The 23,249-nt window shown below is 38.9% G+C and overlaps 1 protein-coding gene across 1 annotated transcript in view; it reads right to left on the bottom strand.

Moving 5' to 3' along the window:
• stk32c (serine/threonine kinase 32C) overlaps positions 1-23,249 on the bottom strand; it is a 160,039-nt gene that overhangs the window by 3,422 nt on the left and 133,368 nt on the right. Inside the window, exons 3-10 of the mRNA XM_018096017.2 lie at positions 16,400-16,551; positions 14,880-15,053; positions 14,443-14,480; positions 9,843-9,932; positions 7,632-7,735; positions 7,419-7,535; positions 3,663-3,788; positions 1,784-1,915 (exon numbers count right to left, since the gene is read on the bottom strand). Coding sequence (XP_017951506.1) covers positions 1,784-1,915; positions 3,663-3,788; positions 7,419-7,535; positions 7,632-7,735; positions 9,843-9,932; positions 14,443-14,480; positions 14,880-15,053; positions 16,400-16,551 — 933 coding nt within the window. The remainder of the gene's footprint in view (positions 1-1,783; positions 1,916-3,662; positions 3,789-7,418; positions 7,536-7,631; positions 7,736-9,842; positions 9,933-14,442; positions 14,481-14,879; positions 15,054-16,399; positions 16,552-23,249) is intronic.

Genomic DNA, 23,249 nt, shown 5'->3' with positions numbered 1-23,249 from the left:
TTTACTTCAGGGTAAGCCAGCTGGGAGGGGTATAAGTTCCCTTTCCTCCTCTGTAGTGATGAGCGAATTTTTTCGGTAGGCATGGATTCGCAGCGAGTTTCCGCATTTCGCCATTGGCGAATTGTTTCGTGAAACTTCCGTGAAAAATTGGGTGCTCTTGCCTCAAAATTGGGCACGTTCCGCGTCAAAAAAACACGGGCGACAAAAAATACACGCAGGCAACAAAAAATAGACACGGACGACAAATAATAGACGCGGGCGGAAAAAAAAGATGCAGGCAACCAAAAAACTGCACTACAAATGCATTTTGCGAATTTTTCGCCATTTCGCGAATTTTCTTTTTATGGCGAAGCGAAATGGGACAGATTCCCTCATCACTACTCCTCTGCAGGGGTGTCAGGATCCCCTTGTCTGGCAAGAGGATCTGAGAGGAGTCACCCCAAAGGTGACCCAAGTCATGGATGCAGGGACCCCATAAATGAGGACCAGCTAGTGATGGGCTAGCCCTGTTATATTCCAGGGGTGTAAGTCAGGGCTAGTGAGTAAGAGCAGTGCTGTGGTCTAGTGAGGAGAAGTAATGGGGTTAGTATTCCCCAGGCAAAATCAGGGCAGGGGACTTCAGTGTGGCAGGGCTGCACTGGGGGTGTCTAATTATAAATGTGCTGTATATTGTACTGCTGGATTTACTTATTGTTCCAAGGAAGTACGTACTTTTGTGTTTAATAAGAATTAAAACTATACCCCCAAGCAATGTAGGTCTCTATAAAAGTTTATTACATAAAACAGCTCATATAGGGTTCCCACCTGTCCGGTTTTGACCCAGACTGCCCGGTTTTCAGAAGGGTCTGGGTCAAAACAAGCATTTTCCAAATTAGGAAAACCAGATACTTCCTGTCAGCTGATCTCTGAGGGAGCACTCAGCCCATCACTAAATGGCGGCTTAATGAAAACAATGTTAAAGTGCAATATTTAATGATATTTATTTTCCAGTTTAGTAAGATTATGTATTAGGCCACTTAATATGATATAAACTGTCTGTTGGTTAAGTATTTATTCTATAGGTCAAGTTCATGGTTAAGAACCTCTGGTGGCCAGAATTCTACTTCAGCAAAGGTGTAAAGTGGCCTACTGCTACAAGTATAGAGTCCATTGCTTTCCCCATATGCTTAAAGGGGCTGTTTGTCTTTACATGAACTTTAAGTATATTGTAGAGAGTGCTATTCTGAAACAATCTGCAATTGGTCTTCATTTTTCATTATTTGTGGTTTTTTTAATTATTTAGCTTTTTATTCAGAAATTCTCCAGTTTGGAATTTTAGCAGCTACATGGTTGCTAGGCTCCAAATGACCCTAGCAACCAGGCAGTGGTTCAAAAGAAAGACTGGAATATGAAAATTAGGATTCAGATTCGGCTCGGCCAGGACTGTGGATTCGGCCAAATCCTGGCTGAATACCGAATCCTGGCTTTGGTGCATTCCTAATTAAAAGTAACAGTAACAATAAATTGTAGCCTCACTGAGCAATAGTTCATTGGCTGCCGGGGGGCAGTGACTCCCATTTTGAAAGCTGGAAAGAGTCAGTAGAGGAAAGCAAATAATTCAAACACAATATAAAATAAAAAATGAAGACCAATTGAAAAGCTGCTAAGAACAGGCCATTCTACAACATACTAAAAGTCAACATGAAGGTAAACCACCCCTTTAAGCCCCCAGCATGGAGCAACAGTACTGTACCTGGGTATGCACAATAGATATATCCGCCAGTCTCTAGTAAATCACACTTACTGACTGCGAGCTGTCTTTACTGTTATCCCTGGACTTGTTCTTGGCAAGTCTTTTCTTCTTTTTATGCAGTGGCCTCGACTCCAGTATCATTTCCTCCAGCTCAAATGTGGGATCACAATGTAACCGGCCCTTCTGTAAAGACATTAACACTACAGATAGCAACACATAGCAACACAGCCCTACACATGGGTAGCACCTTAGTACAGGTTATAGGACCCATTATCCAGAATGCTTGGGACCAAATTCCGTAATTTGGAACTCCATATCTTAAGTCTACTAAAAAATCAATAAAACATTAATTAAACCCAATAGGATTGTTTTGCCCCCAATAAGGGGTAATTATATCTTAGTTGGGATCAAGTACAGGTACTGTTTTATTATTACAGAGAAAAGGGAATCATTTAACCATGAAATAAACCCAATAGGGCTGTTCTGCCCCAATAAGGGGTAATTATATCATAGTTGGGTTCAAGTACAGGTACTGTTTTATTATTACAGATAAAGGGAATCATTTAACCATGAAATAAACCCAATAGGGCTGTTCTGCCCCAATAAGGGGTAATTATATCTTAGTTGGGATCAAGTACAGGTTCTGTTTTATTATTACAGAGAAAAGGGAATCATTTAACCATGAAATAAACCCAATAGGGCTGTTCTGCCCCCAATAAGGGGTAATTATATCTTAGTTGGGATCAAGTACGGGTACTGTTTTATTATTATTACCAAGAAAAGGGAATCATTTAACCATTAATTAAACCCAATAGGACTGTTCTGCCCCCAATAAGGGGTAATTATATCTTAGTTGGGATCAAGTACAGGTACTGTTTTATTATTACAGAGAAAAGGGAATCATTTAACCATTAAATAAACCCAATAGGACTGTTCTGCCCCCAATAAGGGGTAATTATATCTTAGTTGGGATCAAGTACAGGTACTGTTTTATTATTATTACCAAGAAAAGGGAATCATTTAACCATTAATTAAACCCAATAGGACTGTTCTGCCCCCAATAAGGGGTAATTATATCTTAGTTGGGATCAAGTACAGGTACTGTTTTATTATTACAGAGAAAAGGGAATCATTTAACCATTAAATAAACCCAATAGGGCTGTTCTGCCCCAATAAGGGGTAATTATATCTTAGTTGGGATCAAGTACAGGTACTGTTTTATTATTACAGAGAAAAGGGAATCATTTAACCATTAAATAAACCCAATAGGGCTGTTCTGCCCCAATAAGGGGTAATTATATCTTAGTTGGGATCAAGTACAGGTACTGTTTTATTATTACAGAGAAAAGGGAATCATTTAACCATTAAATAAACCCAATAGGGCTGTTCTGCCCCAATAAGGGGTAATTATATCTTAGTTGGGATCAAGTACAGGTACTGTTTTATTATTACAGAGAAAAGGGAATCATTTAACCATTAAATAAACCCAATAGGGCTGTTCTGCCCCAATAAGGGGTAATTATATCTTAGTTGGGATCAAGTACAGGTACTGTTTTATTATTACAGAGAAAAGGGAATCATTTAACCATTAAATAAACCCAATAGGGCTGTTCTGCCCCCAATAAGGGGTAATTATATCTTAGTTGGGATCAAGTACAGGTACTGTTTTATTATTACAGAGAAAAAGGAAATCAATTTTAAAATTCTGAATTATTTGATTAAAATGGAGTTTATGGGAGATGGGCTTCCGTAATTCGGAGCTTTCTGGATAATGGGTTTCCGGATAAGGGATCCCATACCTATATGACCAGAATTTTCAACAGTCATTATTCTCATATATTTTCATTTATCCATAGAAATGTTGAAAAAAGTTACAATGTGACTCTCCTGTTTGTTCACACAAAGAACAAAATATGTTACATTTACTCACATTGGGAACAAAACCTGGCTCCACCTTTTTGTCAAGTATGTCCTCCCAAACAGTGTCCGCTAGGAAGCTCGAGTTCTGAATGTCCAGGAGAGAAGAACAACGATTTTCAGGGTTGACAGTCAGTAACTGGGGGGGCAGAATACAAAAGCGGAAATCACTATAAGCATTTGCACCATTTTCACAGTCTGGTTTAAAAAATATCTATCAACCTATCATTTATCATCAATCTATCTATTTGGCATCTATTTGTCTATGATATATCTATCTATCTATATTTGAATCCTCTATCTAAATATTATCATCATCATCTATGTATTATCTATCTATTTCTCTGTTTCTCTATCTATCTATCTATCTATCTATTTTATTATCTATCTATCTATTTCATTATCTATCTATCTATCTATATATCTATCTATTTATTTGGCATCTATCTATCATCTATCTATTTAGCATCTATCTCTCAATCATATATCTATCTATACATGAATCATCTATCTATCTATCTATCTATCTATCATCTATGATCATCATCATCTATGATCATCATCATCATCATCATCATCATCATCATCATCATCATCATCATCATCTATGTATTATCTATCTATCTACCAACCTATCTATCTATCTATCTATCTATCTATCTATCTATCTATCTACCAACCTATCTATCTATCTACCAACCTATCTATCTATCTATCTATCTATCTACCAACCTATCTATCTATCTATCTATCTATCTATCTATCTATCTATCTATCTATCTACCAACCTATCTATCTATCTATCTATCTATCTATCTATCTATCTATCTATCTATCTATCTATCTATCTATCTATCTATCAATCTATCTACCAACCTATCTATCTATCTATCTATCTATCTATCTATCTATCTATCTATCTATCTATCTATCTATCAATCTATCTATCTATCTCTCTATCTCTCTCTCTCTCTTTCTCTATCTATCCCTATTCCAGCAGACATACAATACTCCCAGCAGATGGCACTAGTGAAACAGGAGAAAACATGATGATAACAAAAAAACTGAAAATAAAACTGGAAATAAAACCTTTTTTTTCCACTTTTTTTTTTCTAAAGGTACATATGTATGCTGCTCATATTCCATCCCTTTCCATATAAAAGCTTCTGCATCTGGATAGGAAAGCAATGATATATATGTATAAGGGGAGGCTACAATTAAACTAACAGAGAAGTGAGTTGGAACAAATCATAAAATGTACTTTTCTGTTGTGATGCCTGAAAGCGGCAGTGCGGCTGTCACTCGTACCCAAACACCATGTTTCCTGCCACAAACACTCACACTAATATCAGTTATTTTTCAGCTTTTACAGGAGAGAAATGGCCAAGCTGGTGTCAATGATACAGAGCAGAGCACAGAAAATATCACTTATAGTCCTGCCCGTGTGTATCAGTATGTGGCACAGGCTGTATTTTGCTGCCATTACTCAGGAACTAAAAACATCCATCAAAGCACTGAAAAAAGGGGACAAAAGATTTTTTTTTGCCAGCAATTTCCAGCAAAGTGAAGCTCCCTTTGGCTATAGATCTGTCTCTTGGCTATAGATTCACCTACGGCAGATTTACTAGCAATCAAGCCTGAGTTTCTACCATGATTAATGTCTTTTTGCAATTAAAATAGCAGTAAATGGGTGTTCACTTTCATTTTTACATCATGTCATTGGAACATGGCAAACAAATGGTTAACATATGTATATGTATATATGTGCACTGGGGGTCCTTTAGAGGGGTTAAACATGATGGACTTGTAGTTAAGTAATTATGTAATTATGTAACTATGCAGATAAGCAGTTTACACATACAGGTATGGGACCTGTTATCCAGAATGCTCAGCACCTGGGGTTTTCCAGATAAGGGGTCTTTCCATAATTTGGATCTCCATACCTTAAGTCTGCTAAAAATCATTTACATTTTGAATAAACCCAATAGGACTGTTCTGCCCCCAATAAGGATTAATTATATCTTAGTTGGGATCAAGTACAGGTACTGTTTTATTATTACAGAGAAAAGGGAATCATTTAACCATTAAATAAACCCAATAGGGCTGTTCTGCCCCCAATAAGGGGTAATTATATCTTAGTTGGGATCAAGTACAGGTACTGTTTTATTATTACAGAGAAAAGGGAATCATTTAACCATTAAATAAACCCAATAGGGCTGTTCTGCCCCCAATAAGGGGTAATTATATCTTAGTTGGGATCAAGTACAGGTACTGTTTTATTATTACAGAGAAAAGGGAATCATTTAACCATGAAATAAACCCAATAGGGCTGTTCTGCCCCCAATAAGGCGTAATTATATCTTAGTTGGGGTCAAATACAGGTACTGTTTTATTACTACAGAGAAAAAGAGAATAATTTTTAAAATTTAGAATTATTTGCCTATAATGGAGTCTATGGTAGATGGCCTTTCCGTAATTTAGAACTTTCTGGATAATGGATAAGGGATCCAATACCTGTATTCTTATAGGGATAAAAAAGTAGGCATATTGTTTTATTATTCAAGGGCTGGTGGCAGTTCCCACTTATTTCATATAGAGACGGGTAATAATGGAGCTAAGTGAATAGGAGCATTGCTGACGTATCATTAATAGAAAGTGCAGGGTGACAGCTGGATGTCCCACAATTCCTGCTGCCACCATAGCATGTCCCGGCACGCAGGATGAGTGGGGGCTGCATTTACACTGCCGCTTGTTATACATTTTACGCTCAGTCACAGACGCTCGCTGTTACGTTGTCTCTCACACTTGCATTGTTTTCTGACTCACGAGGTCTAACGTGCTCCTTACAATATGACACATTGGGAAGTGAAGGTACAACAAAGCGCGGCAAATCAGATTACATTAACGGCAGCAGAAATAGAAGTATTGTGCCGGCTAGAAACCCAGTCATTTATGTTACGGTGGCATCACTGCTTTGCAGCAGGCAACCTGCATTCTGGGAAATGCCCGAGGGGCTGCAGTAAGATGCCATAGACAGTCACTTGTGACACCTTATATTTTGGACTTCTGTACCAACCCAAGGCACCCATAGCCCTTTATCATGTTTCTGGTCTAATTCTAGCATTAGTTCTCCTTTAAATCACCTATAAAGCTTTTGACGCATATATGTTGGAAATAAGTGGGGATATTGCTTAGTGACTATAATGGTGACACCAGAAGAGGGTGGCCATATAGCCCCAGTGGGACGGATGTCTATGTTCTATTGGCCCAGATATTAGGTGCAACTGTTGACTGACAGCACCTACTGTATAACATAGTAACATAGTAAGTTGGGTTGAAAAAAGACATACGTCCATCACGTTCAACCATAAAAATATGCTGGAACTCACTGGGTAAAGTTCTCCTGTAAAATGATAATGAATAAAAATGATTAAAGCCTTTACAGGACAGGGTGCAATGCCAGCATAGTTAGACTGTCACAAACTAGACACCCAGATGGGGGCCTGGGTGTCTGACAATTTGGATTTGATACCTGGAGCACGAGGAGGACGGTACACACAACATATACATACACAATAGGCAGATGGTAAGAGATATGCAAAGTTTTAATAAAGCAACTGACCACAAAGCCAGTAGGTGAATTCTAATTAATGAGCATTCTCTGGCTTTAATATTTAATAGCATTAAGAATGAATTGTGCGGCGTCTCTGAATTCATTTCATGTCAAGCATGGTGGAGAAGTGATGAAGGATAAAGAACAGATAATTACCTTCCGTAATAAACCAGTCATATCTTTTGACCAGACCGAGGAATACTGGACAGTGACAGTGCTAAATAACTGGACTAATGTCTCTACGGGGCTACTTGAATGGATATCGTAGGGTCTCTAGGGAAAGAATGGGGACAACACACATGTTATATTTAAAAGAAAAATAAAAGTGCTCAAAAAACAAAATCAAAATTTTCAGAGTAAGATTCTCACCCATCCTCGGAGCAGCTCAAATGCCATTATTCCTAACGACCACCAGTCAACTTCAAAGGCGTATCCCGTTCCTCCGTTGACAAACGACTGAAATATTTCAGGGGCTTAGACAGAAAAAAAGTCAAACGTTTTGTGTTTTAGTTACTGTCTCTACAGTATGTTGGGCTGCTGGAGGGCAAATTGATTGAAGGAACATCTATGAAGTTAATATTATATCTTTTATGGCTACTAATTAAATATGTAATACGAGTACATTACATATACACCTGGAATAGGAGCTATATCTATCTATCTGCCGCCTATCTACCTATCTATTGTATATTTATCTATCTATCTATTGTAAATCTATCTATCTATCTGTCTGTCTATCTATCTATCTATCTATCTATTCATTTATTGTATATCTATCTATCTGTCTATTTATCTATCTATCTGTCTGTCTGTCTGTCTATCTATCTATTGTATATCTATCTTCTAACTTCCCATCTGCATCTAAGCCAGCCTAAGTCCTCCTCTACTCTATGACCCACACCCAACACAACTATCCTCTAATGATTTATATATGGAAGGAGTCACAATATTCCACCACCAAAGGAAAGGGGCCCTGTTTAACCCACCAATCACACGGACCTGAGGCTCGCTTTCTTGGCCTCAACCTGCCCACAGGTCCTACACATTTCAGGTCAACCTGCTCATAACTATGGTGGAAGTGGAGTTTGGCATGGGTTTATGTGTGTGGGCCTGTGTATTAGCCTCTCCTGCCTATCCCTAGCAAGGGCAGAACTAAGGGTAGGCAGAAGAAGCAGCTGCCTAGGGCGCAACTATTGGGGGCACCAGGCAGGAGCCTCACCTGCCTACCCCTAGTCCGCGCTTGTTTGTCATTGCCCCCACTGTTTGTCATTAGCGGTGGGGACAATGACCCATCGGTGAGGGGCCAACCATCTTGCCTAGGGTGCCCGGTCAGCTTGGCCCACCCCTGCTGTGTATACATGTACATGTGATGAGTGAACTAAATTATTATTTTAGCTAAGGGGGCTTTGATGCTAATTATCTACATTTTATCCAGCAGATCAAAGCTGATTCAAAGCAAATTAACAAAAATAACAGTCGTCTGTGGATCAAATTATTCCTTTACTCTTTGTTCTCTTCCCTTGAGACCTTATCAATAACACAGTAAAAAGAAATAACTCTGTTTTGAGTTGGTTACGGGGAAACAGAATGACAATGCTCATAAAGCAGCCAAGTATTTAGCAAACTGAATTACCCCATAAAATAAAACTGTAAAATATAGTGTAAAATAAGTGTTGCCTTTATAAAGGTGTGCTGGAATTTATACAATCACCTAAAAGCAATTCGGAGCTTAATAAATGTGCATTTCTTTACATGGCAGTGCCTGGTGATCAGACAGCAATGTATTTTAGCATTGATTTTTTACACAGCATAATAAATAGGCCCCCTAGGTAAAATAAAGTGTATGTATGCGGACTGGGCCGCCAGGAAAAAAAACGTCCCAGACCTGATGCCTGTTGCCCCTCCCCCGGGCGCAGGTGCCCTCCCCTGAAGCATTTCATTTATGTGTCTTGGGGGTGGACGTTGGGAGGGGCCCCTGCAGGGGAGTTAGGAGGGCGCGTCGGGGGATAGAGCATGGCAGGGGATGTGGCCAGTGGGGGCACCTTGGGGGGTGTGGGGCAAAACATGTTTGCTATTTTCAACCACCTAGCCTGGAAAATTTGTTTCCATGCCTTTTACACCATTTATAAATAAGGCCCATCATTGAGGTGAGATGAGTTAAGGACAGGGGATGTCACATGTGACCAAAGGAACGCTTGGGGTGAGGTTTCAAGTTGAACGTTGCTTCTAGGCAGCATTAACTGATAAGGAGGATTGGGAGTGACCAACATCTAGCGAGGATTTCAGACATTGAATAAGGGCATTAGAAAAGGTTTCTCTTGAAGTGGTCGGAAAAAATCTCTAGTCATATTTAATTCTGTACATCATATTACATTAAAAAGCTTTATATTTAATTTGATCCTAAAGAAAATGACAATCATATTTCATTTAAAGCAGTAAAACATATTACATTCCAGCCCTCACACAATGCCTTCACTTTCAGTGCCCTTGGATCTCCGGGAAGTGGATGCAATAATGGCAACTCACACGGTGACATTTCAGTTTATAGCGCCATAAACACGTTATTTATATTTTTCTTACCCATATAGGGTTTGGTCCCAGCTAAGGCTGTGGCTCTTTCGCCGTCTTTGATTATCGTCGCCACGTTAAAATCTGTCAGATGAGTATGGCCTAGAGAAGCAGGACGGAATACATCAAGAGTGAAGCGTTTAATATGCACATTTGTTATTCAGAACAACTTTGTCTGCTTCACAAGGTAACACTGCGGAAATACTGATGAAGAATGAGAACAAAAAAAAAGAATCATGAATGAAATTAAGCGGGGTTATGCCAGGCTGCGTATTTGAACCCTTTCATAACTCAATATAAAGGTCAGGATATAAGTACCAAAGCAAAGGGTTTAATTAAACAGTTCTGGGGCATAAAAATTGCACAGTATAGCCCAGTTACAGTATTATAGAGCCCCTTGGCATAGTGGTCCCTAGAGAGCAGCTAAGGCCTTATCAGAAGGGAAGCTCTTGAGATATCTCAAGTGGCTTTTACTGTTATGTTCTGCTCTCAAGTTATAACAATTTGCCCCCCCAATGTCTAGGTCAAGGGCATGGCCAGGCAGGCAATGGATTATGGCCAGCTCAGTCCAAGTTCAGCAACATCTGGCACAGCTGACAGTCAGTCATCCGACTAAAGTGGCCAGATGTTCTTCTTAGTGATTAAAATCTTATGACCTTACAAGCAAATAATCTGGTATCTCATTAGCTTCGAAGAAAAGTAATTAAAAAAAGAAGACAGTCTGTCCTGAGGTTAACAAGAGAACAAGAGGCCAAGAGAATCAAGTTCAATTGTTCTTGAATATAATTCCTGTTTAACTGTTAAACTATTTCCTTGTACATTATTTTAACAAGGCCCTTGTATTATATAATAAGCACACCTAAATGTCATCTGTTCTCCAAAACTGCCCACTCTTAATCACTATACACTGATGCCCCATTTTCTACAGGGGTGCCTTTATCTCCATCACACTAACCATCCTTGCAATAACCCAGCATGCCTTGCTACCTTGCTATATTATATCCTTTTCAGAGTCATAACATTTGGGGAACCTGTTTTTTAGGGCCCCAACAATCACAAAGCCCCCTGACATTATACTATTTTATTGACTGGTATAGAAAATGGATAGTTTATAGTTTTTATGAGAGCCAATTGATATATGATACCAATGTGGTTTCTTTGGTGACTACTCCTAAATACCACATCATTCCAGCAGATGATGCCAGGTTCTGACATTGTTATATATTTTACACAATAAACAAAAACATTCTGTACCTGCCCTAGGGCCATTATTATACATATTATAATGAAGTGGTCCCATGAAAGAAATAATACGGTTGATTCTTATTAATCATTGCCCCTCCCCCTGCCATTAATGCCCAAACACTGGATTCTGTCACATACATGACTGTCTTCACCTGCCCAATATCAATTTAGATTGTGTGCCAGCATTTGTAAGTTTAGAATAGAGTTGTGCTCTATATAGTGACTTCACCAGATAGGCAAAAGGACTGATCTATTTCTGTCTTAGTTCACAAATGCCTCTTGGATTTCCAGTTGTAACCAGAGACCTATGACTTATTTCAGCTGCTATTAATCTAGCCAAAGGTGCACAGTGTTGGCCATTAGCCTGCCTATAAAATCCCCAGCTCTGAACCCACTACCCGTTATAGGCCAAACTTGCTTGTTCCTTGGTGCTCTGATTCCTGCTACTGCTGTTCCCTGGTTCCTGCTTCCTTGGTTCTGTTCCTTGCATTGACTCCCTGATTTTAACCCCGACTTTGAGTTTGTCTTATTATTTAATGGTTCTTATCTGGTTCTGACATGGCTCCCATGCCTACCCCTGTGGGAGTCACTGTGGGAGTCACTGGATTCTGATGTGGTAAGTCCTAACAGCACCCAAGCAGCTGAGGGCCAGGCCCAAAGCCAAAGGTGGCTGTTATAGGCAGAAAAATACATCTAGACAGGAATCCAGATACTCTACAGAGCTGTCAACCAACCCCATGTCATGAAGCAGATAATGATCCACTCCAGGCCTTTTTAAGACCTTATTTCATGTTATCATTTAGTGTGAAGAGGAATTCAGGCCTAAGAAAACAGGAGTAGATCATTATCTCCCTCATGATATGGGGTTGGTTGACAGCTCTGGGTTTGGGTTCGACATACGTGACACCAGTTGAGCTTTATCTAAAGCTGCAGGATTTATACACTGTTTCTCTGCTGGACCTTCTGAATTTAGTCGAATGGTGTTGAAATTTTGATCACTGAGGATGAAAGTGTTCTAATTTGAACATGCTAATTGGTGTTGAGCTTGGGATTTGGCCAATTCTTCTGCAGAAGATTTGACATTCAGCTAAATACACAGTCCTGCATTCAGTGGAACCCAGATTCTTCAGTTCCTCACAAGTTGCTATCCCTTTTAATAAGCAAACCATAAGGATCTCTAATTCCCAAGTAGCAAGATCACCTGTCTCTTCAGTAATTCTGCGTCCTATCAGCTCCGTGGCACCGGGCCAGAGGTATGTGAATATTAAATATAGCTATCTCTAAGTAGAGTTTTTTTAAGCACCCATGGATGTCTGCCATCTGGTTGCTGGTCTTGGTCCAATTTTTTTTTTAGTTTTAAAATGAGTTTCCTGAAATATAATTCTGATGTGTTTAAATGGGATCGACACCCAAAAACCATATTTTGCATCATTAAAGAAACTATAATTATAGCAAGTTTCCAACATGCATTCTTTAATACTTTTCAATTGTTTTAAAGTTATTTGTAAATGTTATTGCTATTGAAATGAGTATTTGTTTATTTCTTTTTTCATTATGCTTTTGGGTGGACATCCTGCCGTGTATATATTTAATATTCATGATAAACTAACTCTATCATTGCAGTTGGCTTTACAAGGAATAATATTGAAAAACTCAAGGGGAAGAGAAATAAACCAAAAACTATTGCTACAATTACATAGAAAAAAAGACTAATAATAATATACATTTATTAAACATACAATAGAATCTTGTGGATGATATAGCCATAACATCCCTTCAAAGATATGGCTCCCAATGGCGTAAACTATAGAGGAACTATAGAGATTTTCCTTCATCCAGGTCATGGTATTTCTAGTAGAAGTAAATCTAGAGCAACTGGACATGCTAAGTAATCATTGAAGACGTTTCACTACTCATCCGAGCAGCTTCTTCAGGAAGTAGACCCTGCAGTAGTGGGGGGCCTGGACTGTGGGGTATCCTTCCTCTATAGTTGTAGAAATCTCACCAGGCAGGACAGAGAATGGAGGCGGCCAGGTATGTACTACTACCCACTATTGGGGCCACCTCAGTATATATGTAGTTGGAAGCTGGCCAGGTATGTATAGTACGCCACTATTGGGGCCTGCTCAGTATATATGTAGTTAGAAGCTGGCCAGGTATGTATAGTACGCCACTATTGGGGCCTGCTCAGTATATATGTAGTTAGAAGCTGGCCAGGTATGTATAGTACGCCACTATTGGGGCCTGCTCAGTATATATGTAGTTGGAAGCTGGCCAGGTATGTATAGTACGCCACTATTGGGGCCCGCTCAGTATATATGTAGTTGGAAGCTGGCCAGGTATGTATAGTACCCCACTATTGGGGCCCGCTCAGTATATATGTAGTTGGAAGTTGGCCAGGTATGTATAGTACCCCACTATTGGGGCCCGCTCAGTATATATGTAGTTGGAAGCTGGCCAGGTATGTATAGTATGCCACTATTGGGGCCCGCTCAGTATATTTGTGGTTGGAAGCTGGCCAGGTACGTATAGTACGCTACTATTGGGGCCCTCTCAGTATATTTGTAGTTGGAAGCTGGCCAGGTATGTATAGTACGCTACTATTGGGGCCCTCTCAGTATATTTGTAGTTGGAAGCTGGCCAGGTACGTATAGTACGCTACTATTGGGGCCCGCTCAGTATATTTGTAGTTGGAAGCTGGCCAGGTATGTATAGTACGCTACTATTGGGGCCCTCTCAGTATATTTGTAGTTGGAAGCTGGCCAGGTATGTATAGTACGCTACTATTGGGGCCCTCTCAGTATATTTGTGGTTGGAAGCTGGCCAGGTATGTATAGTACGCTACTATTGGGGCCTGCTCAGTATATTTGTGGTTGGAAGCTGGCCAGGTACGTATAGTACGCTACTATTGGGGCCCGCTCAGTATATTTGTGGTTGGAAGCTGGCCAGGTATGTATAGTACGCTACTATTGGGGCCCTCTCAGTATATTTGTGGTTGGAAGCTGGCCAGGTATGTATAGTACGCTACTATTGGGGCCTGCTCAGTATATTTGTGGTTGGAAGCTGGCCAGGTACGTATAGTACGCTACTATTGGGGCCCGCTCAGTATATTTGTGGTTGGAAGCTGGCCAGGTATGTATAGTACGCTACTATTGGGGCCCGTTCAGTATATTTGTAGTTGGAAGCTGGCCAGGTACGTATAGTACCCTACTATTGGGGCCCGCTCAGTATATTTGTGGTTGGAAGCTGGTAGAATGGGAATGGGATTCCTACTCCCTAATGCTATTAAGTTCAGTAGGGAAGTAGACAAGAGTAAGTTAGAAGAGTAAGAAGAGGGCATGCAAAGATAACATTCATTTAGTCTGACCTTGCTCATCAAGAAGAATGTTGTCTGGTTTCACATCTCTGCAACAAAAGAGAAACAAATTATGGCTCTGCTTCTACTTTAGATGAATATTACCTGGACTTTCCAACTTCACAATGGCGATCTGATTATTGTGGTCAAACAATGGGCATTGGGCAACCTCCATAATGTCATGCAAAGAAAAGTACATGGGGGTTTATTTGTACTTCCAGATGTGGAGGGATTGTAGGCAAAAATGCTTGCTACACATTTTATATCAGTTGCTCATTAATGTGAGAGTTTTGATGCAAGTCTGTGTGCCAGGAATGAAAAATGACAATTGTACAACTGAAAAAAGTCTCCCATTTTTTTATCTCATCTATTTTTTTTTTTTTTTAAAGCAGAAGAGTTGAATAGGAAAAAAAGAGTTTTCCATAGAGAGAAGAATTCCGCTCCCATACCTATGGATTATATGCTGACTCCTTAGATAATCTAAAGCTAGAGCCATTTCACAGATATACATCTTAACAGTCTCTTCTGTAAACTGGACGTTTTGCTGTAGATGATATCGCAGGTCTCCCCCCAGGAGCAGGTCGACCACCATAAACATATCTTCTTCATCCTGGAATGAATACCTGCACAGAGAGCAGATACAACATTGAGGCAGTAAATATGGCAGCACTTTAGCCCAGCTAACAAATACTAAACTATTCTAAGTGAGTAATAAATGTTAAATATAAGAGAAGTCTCTACAACTCTCTTGTTATTCTACAACACAAATACAGAAAGGTTAGGGTTTTTGTCCTTTATATTTAGCATTTTTCTTTTCTAACTCAAAAACCACCAAACTTGACTGTGCCCATATTTGTGAAAAAAACACTTGAATCTCAAATATTCGATTGTGTAAAGGTGGAAAAACAACTAGCAAACACAGCAAAATAACATTCTGCCCATCATTTGCAATGAGTCTACCAAATATTAAGCTGGCCATACACGGGCAGATCGAATTCTACACGCGGCAATGGGACAGTCGGTTCGGGGACCGCATCAACGAGCCGATGCGGTCCCTGATCCGACTGGATTTTCTAACCTGGCTGATCGATATCTGGCCAGTTTCAGGCCAGATATCGGTCGGCCAGGCCCCTCGTTTCTGCCCCTATACGGGCCAATAAGCTGCCGAGTCGGTCCAAGGGCCCGTGTATGGGGGTCTTTAGTCTTGGAAACTTGAATGGCAAAATATCTTGAATATTGCCAATACAACTCCCACTGATGTCTGTGATAAACTACTGGTATAGCAGGGGGTTAAGTGATTCTGTTGACCAGCACAATAACTTCTGGTGCATTTATTACAACATGGCAGGAAGACTGACCTGCTCCATACTGGCTATCAGCATAGACAGGAAGTGGATAATGAATCATAGACAAATGGCAAAACAGTAGGAATGCCCTTAACCAAAATGTGTGGACATTTTGGTTATGGGCAGAGGTTACTACAATGTCTACATCTCGGTTCCTAAGACCAATCGGAAATATGTGTTTTCCGATGGTCTTAGGCGACCCCCAAAACCGTCCCAACCCACCGGTTGAGAACCGCTGGTCTACATGAACTCGGATGCTTTCAGCTGGGGAATTTTTGTGCTTGAAAAATCTAAAAACAAATTCGTTTTTTTGTGATTTTTTTTTTAGTAAATTTTTTATTTTCAAAATTTGAATTTAGGTAGAAAGGCAAATTTGAATGTTTATTTGCCCCTGGGGGAGGTTGATTTATGATAACTGGAGATCAAGGGGGAAAAAAAATCTAGAGAAGTTGCATATCAGCGAGAATCACATTGTTCCAATAATTTCAGTGAGGTTAAAAATCGTATAATTTATTACTAATAGAGCTTAGGGAGAAAAGAATCTAATAATGTGAACATAAACCAATGTCAATATATTGAGTTTTGTGATTCTCTTGTTTAAAGAGAGCCCTTCCAGAACTTACCAAAGATTTACTAGGAAGACATGTTCTATTTCCTGTAAGATCTCCAACTCTCTAAAGACGTTTCGGACTTCATCCCGCTCAATGCACTGCTGTTTGTTCATATACTTCATAGCATACATTGTCCCTGTGTCCTTCTTCTGTACAATGCACACCTGAGTTATATCAAGGGGAAAAAAACAGTTAATAGCACATTTTCTAGGTTTATATACATTTGTTATATTTCTAAAGACAGGGAATGTAACCCAGTGATTCATTACAGCATATTTATATAATCTGCTTTCACCTTCAGAATTTTCCCTTGGATATTTAATACACATTTCTAGGCTTTAACATCAGCTTTGGTTGTTAGTGTGGTTAAAAAGAACCGAACAGTAAAAAGTAAATAACCAGTCGCCTCTATGGATAATTAAACTCCTTAACCACTGTGCAAGCTAAAAAAGGTCCACGTTTTGCTATTCCACGTTACTGCATACACCAGGACACACAAACCTTTACATGGAGATGCCTCCAAAATTGTTGGTATATGATAGGATGGTGCTGAACAGATTTTGAACTATTAAAAATGCTCTGGCCAAAATCTGGAGAGTTGTGTAGAAGCTTTTAATGCAGGTTTTGGTAGGATTATAGCCTTGTTTTCTTGGCTATCTTGGCTATATAAAAAGCTTCTTCCTAGCTATCCTCATAAGAAAGCATTCAGTTTCAGAACCTGAATGCAGACATGAAACCTATTGTTGCACCACCATAGCCGTTATAGTCCCTCCATTGTTGCTTGGATACAATAAGAAAGCCATGCTATGAAGGAGGAAAGGCAATGTTTTCCATAAAATAAATGGTCTGATAAGGCCTCACCTTGAGTATGGGGGGCAGTTTTGGGCTCCAGTCCTTAAGAAGGATATTAATGAGCTGGAGAAAGTGCAGAGACTGCAACTAAACTGGTTAAGGGGATGGAAGGGTTAAACTATGAGGTGAGACTGTCGAGGTTGGGGTTGTTTTCTCTGGAAAAGAGGCGCTTGCGAGGGGACATGATTACTCTGTACAAGTACATTAGAGGGGATTATAGGCAGATGGGGGATGTTCTTTTTTCCCATAAAAACAATCAGCGCACCAGAGGTCACCCCTATAGATTAAAGGAACGGAGCTTCCATTTGAAGCAGTGCAGGGGGTTTTTCACGGTGAGGGCAGTGAGGTTATGGAATGCCCTTCCTAGTGATGTGGTAATGGCAGATTCTGTTAATGCCTATAAGAGGGGCCTGGATGAGTTCTTGATCAATCAGAATATCCAAGGCTATTGTGATACTAATATCTACAGTTAGTACTAGTGGTTGTATATATAGTTCATGTATGTGAGTGTATAGGTAGGTCAGGAAAACATAATTACATGTTTTGTTCAATAAATTTCAAATAATGTCAAACACTAAATTCTACTGAGTTCAACATTTTTAGGTGTTTATCAATTTTAGAAGGAAAAAGTCCATCCATTGCAAGCAAATTTTAAAAAATTGGCCGCTTAGGGTCTCATTTATCAAAAGTTAAGGCAACGTTTTTGTTACATTCCAAAGTTTTAGATGTTTATCAATTTTCCTTGAGCCTTTTTTTTCTACATTTGTGCAGGAATCCATTAAAACCGGCGTGTGTGTGAGTGGAAGTCTTTCTATCAGTCCACTTACTAGAGAAGTCTCAAGAGTTATTTTACCAATTTAATCAATGAGAATCTGGAGTAATATGCAGAAAAAAATGGAGAGATTCTGATAAATTTGTCCTTTAGTGTATTTGTTTTGTACATCCATTATTATTGTGCATCTATTTCATATGTCCAATTCCATTGTTTGTATTTTACAATATGGCCTTGGAGACATCCAACCAGTTTCAAAGCCGATAGGCTGTATGAGTCAGCCTTAATCCCGCCCTTAATAAACATTCCAATTTTAGAAACTTAGGGGCAAATTTACTAAGCAATTTTGAGAAAAGGTCGATTTTTTTTTACTTCTAGATATTTCGAGATTTACAAATGGGTTTTTGCCAGCGCTCGATTTTTCTGATATTGTTTCTCTAATAATTTGAGCTTTGGAAATTTTCCCTGAAAAATTCGAGTTTTTCAAAAATAACTCCCATAATTCGTGATTTATTCATTTTTGGTTAACATTTTTTGTTAAAAAAATAAATAAAAATTCGTCAAGTTTGATCTGTACCATTGAGTCTTATGAAGGTTTAGAATAGAAGCGGAATAGTCACTGACAGCCTGTCCTTGACACATTTTAAAGGAGAAGTTAATCTTTCATTGTTTTCTATTTCACCCAGTTTCAAGGGGAAATGAAACTAGAATTTAAACTAAAATTTTTCGAGTTTTAACAATACTTTCAACTCGAAAAATTTGAAATTTTCATATGAAGGATTCAAGCATCATGGTGACATTTTATAAATACAATGATTGAGTTTAATCAAATTTATACCATGCCGAGTTTATACGACTTTCAAGGGCAGAAAAAAAATGAATTTTAGAAAATCGAATTTGAGATTTTTGCATCAGACAAATAAAATTGCGGTAAAGACTAGTGATGAGCGAATTTGTCTCGTTTCGTTTCAGTGAAAAGTTCGCAAAACGGCACAAAAATGCTTTTGTCGTGCACATTTTTTGTCACATGTGTCTATTTTTGTTGTGTGTCTCTTTTTTGTCGCGGCTGCACCCATTTTTTATGTGACCACATCCAATTTTTACGCGGCTGCGCCCTTTTTTACGCAACTTTTTCCGACGTGACCATGACTTTTTTTGACGCGCAACAAATTTTTCTGCTGCGGATTTTCACTGACGTTTCGCAAGACAATTCGCCAATGGCGAAATGCGGAAATCTGCTGTGCATCCATGCCTGGCAAACAAATCCGCTCATCGCTAGTAAAGACTCATATTTTAATAAACCTGCCCCCAAGAGTCTGTGGCACAAGTAAGATTTTCAGCCAACTGTTTCTAGCACCCCCCCCAAAGCTCAGGAAGGAAGTTTTGCTGATACAGGTATCAGACCCCTTATCTGGAAACCACTTATCTGGAAAGCTCCGAATTAGGGAAAGGTCATCTCCCATAGACTCCATTTTAAACAAATAATTCACGTTTTTAAAAATGGTTTCCTTTTTCTCTGAAATAATAAAACAGTACCTGTACTTGATCCCAACTAAGATATAATTACCCCTTATTGGGGGCAGAACAGCCCTATTGGGTTTATTTAATGGTTAAATGATTCCCTTTTCTCTGTAATAATAAAACAGTACCTGTACTTGATCCCAACTAAGATATAATTACCCCTTATTGGGGCAGAACAGCCCTATTGGGTTTATTTAATGGTTAAATGGTTCCCTTTTCTCTGTAATAATAAAACAGTACCTGTACTTGATCCCAACTAAGATATAATTACCCCTTATTGGGGGCAGAACAGTCCTACTTGATCCCAACTAAGATATAATTACCCCTTATTGGGGGCAGAACCGCCCTATTGGGTTTATTTAATGGTTAAATTATTCCCTTTTCTCTGTAATAATAAAACAGTACCTGTACTTGATCCCAACTAAGATATAATTACCCCTTATTGGGGCAGAACAGCCCTATTGGGGTTATTTAATGGTTAAATGATTCCCTTTTCTCTGTAATAATAAAACAATACCTGTACTTGATCCCAACTAAGATATAATTACCCCTTATTGGGGGCAGAACAGCCCTATTGGGTTTATTTAATGGTTAAATGATTCCCTTTTCTCTGTAATAATAAAACAGTACCTGTACTTACCCCTTATTGGGGGCAGAACAGCCCTATTGGGGTTATTTAATGGTTAAATGATTCCCTTTTCTCTGTAATAATAAAACAATACCTGTACTTGATCCCAACTAAGATATAATTACCCCTTATTGGGGGCAGAACAGCCCTATTGGGGTTATTTAATGGTTAAATGGTTCCCTTTTCTCTGTAATAATAAAACAGTACCTTTACTTGATCCCAACTAAGATATAATTACCCCTTATTGGGGGCAGAACAGTCCTACTTGATCCCAACTAAGATATAATTACCCCTTATTGGGGGCAGAACCGCCCTATTGGGTTTATTTAATGGTTAAATGATTCCCTTTTCTCTGTAATAATAAAACAGTACCTGTACTTGATCCCAATTAAGATATAATTACCCCTTATTGGGGGCAGAACAGCCCTATTGGGTTTGTTTAATGGTTAAATGATTCCCTTTTCTCTGTAATAATAAAACAGTACCTGTACTTGATCCCAACTAAGATATAATTACCCCTTATTGGGGGCAGAACAGCCCTATTGGGTTTATTTAATGGTTAAAAGATTCCCTTTTTCTCTGTAGTAATAAAACAGTACCTGTACTTGATCCCAACTAAGATATAATTACCCCTTATTGGGGGCAGAACAGCCCTATTGGGTTTATTTAATGGTTAAATGATTCCCTTTTCTCTGTAATAATAAAACAGTACCTGTACTTGATCCCAACTAAGATATAATTACCCCTTATTGGGGGCAGAACAGCCCTATTGGGTTTATTTAATGGTTAAATGATTCCTTTTTCTCTGTAATAATAAAACAGTACCTGTACTTGATCCCAACTAAGATATAATTACCCCTTATTGGGGGCAGAACAGCCCTATTGGGTTTATTTAATGGTTAAATGATTCCCTTTTCTCTGTAATAATAAAACAGTGCCTGTACTTGATCCCAACTAAGATATAATTAATCCTTAAGGGAGCCAAAACAATCCAATTGGGTTTAATTACTGTATTAATAATTTTTTTAGCAGACTTAAGGTAGGAGATCCAAATTACGGAAAGACCCCTTATCTGGAAAACCTCAGGTCTGTATAGAATGACATAGCACAGAGCTTTATACTCCTGCCTGTTTTAAATTTAGGATTTTTTCCCAGGACCCTTTTAGAATGAGTGCAAAATGCCAGTCTTGGAATTCGTTGAAGATCCCGTGTAAATTGCAATGTGTTTTGTTTTTAATTGAATGTTTATGTTCCTCTCGCTGATTCCTGGCAATGATCATGTTCCTGGGTTTTTGCAAATGCAGTTTCACTTCTATGAGAATCAGTTCAATATTTTATTGACGTCTCATATTACTTTAAAAAACACTTCATTGCGAAATATAATTACACTAAGAATTCAGGACATTTTGAAGAGTACGGCTCGGTGCTGGTAAGGAACAATTTTAACACAAATGCATTTCTGGCTTAATGGATTCCCCCCTCTCTCAATGCATTCCGTTAATGCAGTCAATAAGCCAATGGAAATGTTACAGTTAAACTGATAGTGGTGCATCTGTAAATATCACCAGTCCAATAAATATGATCTTTCTGGGAAGAATGTCGGATCATATTTTTGTTCTCTGATAATATTTTTGTATTGATTTATTTACTTGTTTGTCTTCCTCCAGAAATACAAGAAAAATGCATTACAAAGGGAAAGAAAGCACTGTAAAGTTAATCTTTATATTGATCACCTTAGGGTTTATTCACTAAAATGCGTTAATTTTTATCGCATGCTTTCTTGCGTTAAAATAGACATGAAAATGAATGCGCCATTCACTACAGTATTACCGCATGCGTTAAGTTGCATATCGCATGCGCTAAATTTCGCGCTACCGCATGAGTTAATTTTAACGCATGCATTAATTTGCGCGCAGAAATGAACACTAACGCATGATTCACAAACACTTAGGGGCGCTAAATATCGCATTAGTCTTGCGAAAATTAACCCCTACTTGGGGCAGGCAGTAATTATAGAAAAGTACAGTTAATGAGCTTTTGGCAACACAATATGGACTTTGCAGTGGGATTTATTCAAGTCTGTGTTGGCCCCAGAGTGATGCAGCCGCCAGTTTGCAGGAAAATGGGCATTTTCAGTACAGTAATTTTCCGAAAGTATTGGCATGTACGGCTAACATGGCGTGCGTTTTTTCGCACGCGGCAACTATTTATACACGGTGCATTGATTAGCGCTCGTTCCGTCAAATACCGCATGAAAATAGTCTTCATGACTAAAATAACGCAATCAGTATCGCGCGTAAATTAATGCAAAAATCCTTTTAGTGAATCATGTGTTAAGACACGAAAAATTAGACATGATAAAAATTTCAACGCATGCTATAAATAACGCACGTTTTAACGCACTTTAGTGAATCAGCCCTCTTATGTCTTAGCATGGTTATATAACAGTGATGAGCGAATTTTTTCGGCAGGCCTGGATTTGCAGCGAATTTACGCATTTCGCCATTGGCGAATTGTTCCGAGAAAAATTCCTCACGCATTAAAAAAAGTCACGATCGTGCCGAACTGGGTGTGGTTGCGTCAAATTGGGCTTTGTCGCATGAAAATGGTGCTGTTGCGGCAAACAAACAAAAAAAGCACGCAACCAATTCGCTAATTAATGCAATGCGATAGAAATAACTGTGTTTAACGCCTGCAAAATGACTTTGATGAATCAGTACTTAATTATCGCGTGCTTTTTAACGCAAAAAAGCATGCAATAAGCGTTATCGACCTTTAGTGAATCTGCCCCATGGCCCCAACGGCCCCAATTTGATATAAAAACAGAAGCAAACATGAGAATTACACCAAACCACGGTTACATCTGAGTTTAACATGACCGGTTTTATCCTAAAATGTCATATAATGTTCCACTTCCTCCAACAATGTTTGTACCAATCACTACAAATTCATTTGCAATTTTCAAATGGTGCTGCTCTCTGCACAGAGCAACGGATTGAAAATCCAGCGCTTTATGGACATGAGAAAAAGCCTCACAGTAACATATTTTTCCAAGATTTTGTTAAGATCTTCAGTGCTGTTGTATTCTG

This window comes from Xenopus tropicalis, chromosome 7 (genome assembly GCF_000004195.4).
Source record: "Xenopus tropicalis strain Nigerian chromosome 7, UCB_Xtro_10.0, whole genome shotgun sequence".
NCBI lineage: Eukaryota > Metazoa > Chordata > Amphibia > Anura > Pipidae > Xenopus > Xenopus tropicalis.
The sequence above is the reverse complement of the archived record's forward strand: the minus strand, read 5'-3'. Positions and strand labels throughout refer to the sequence as shown.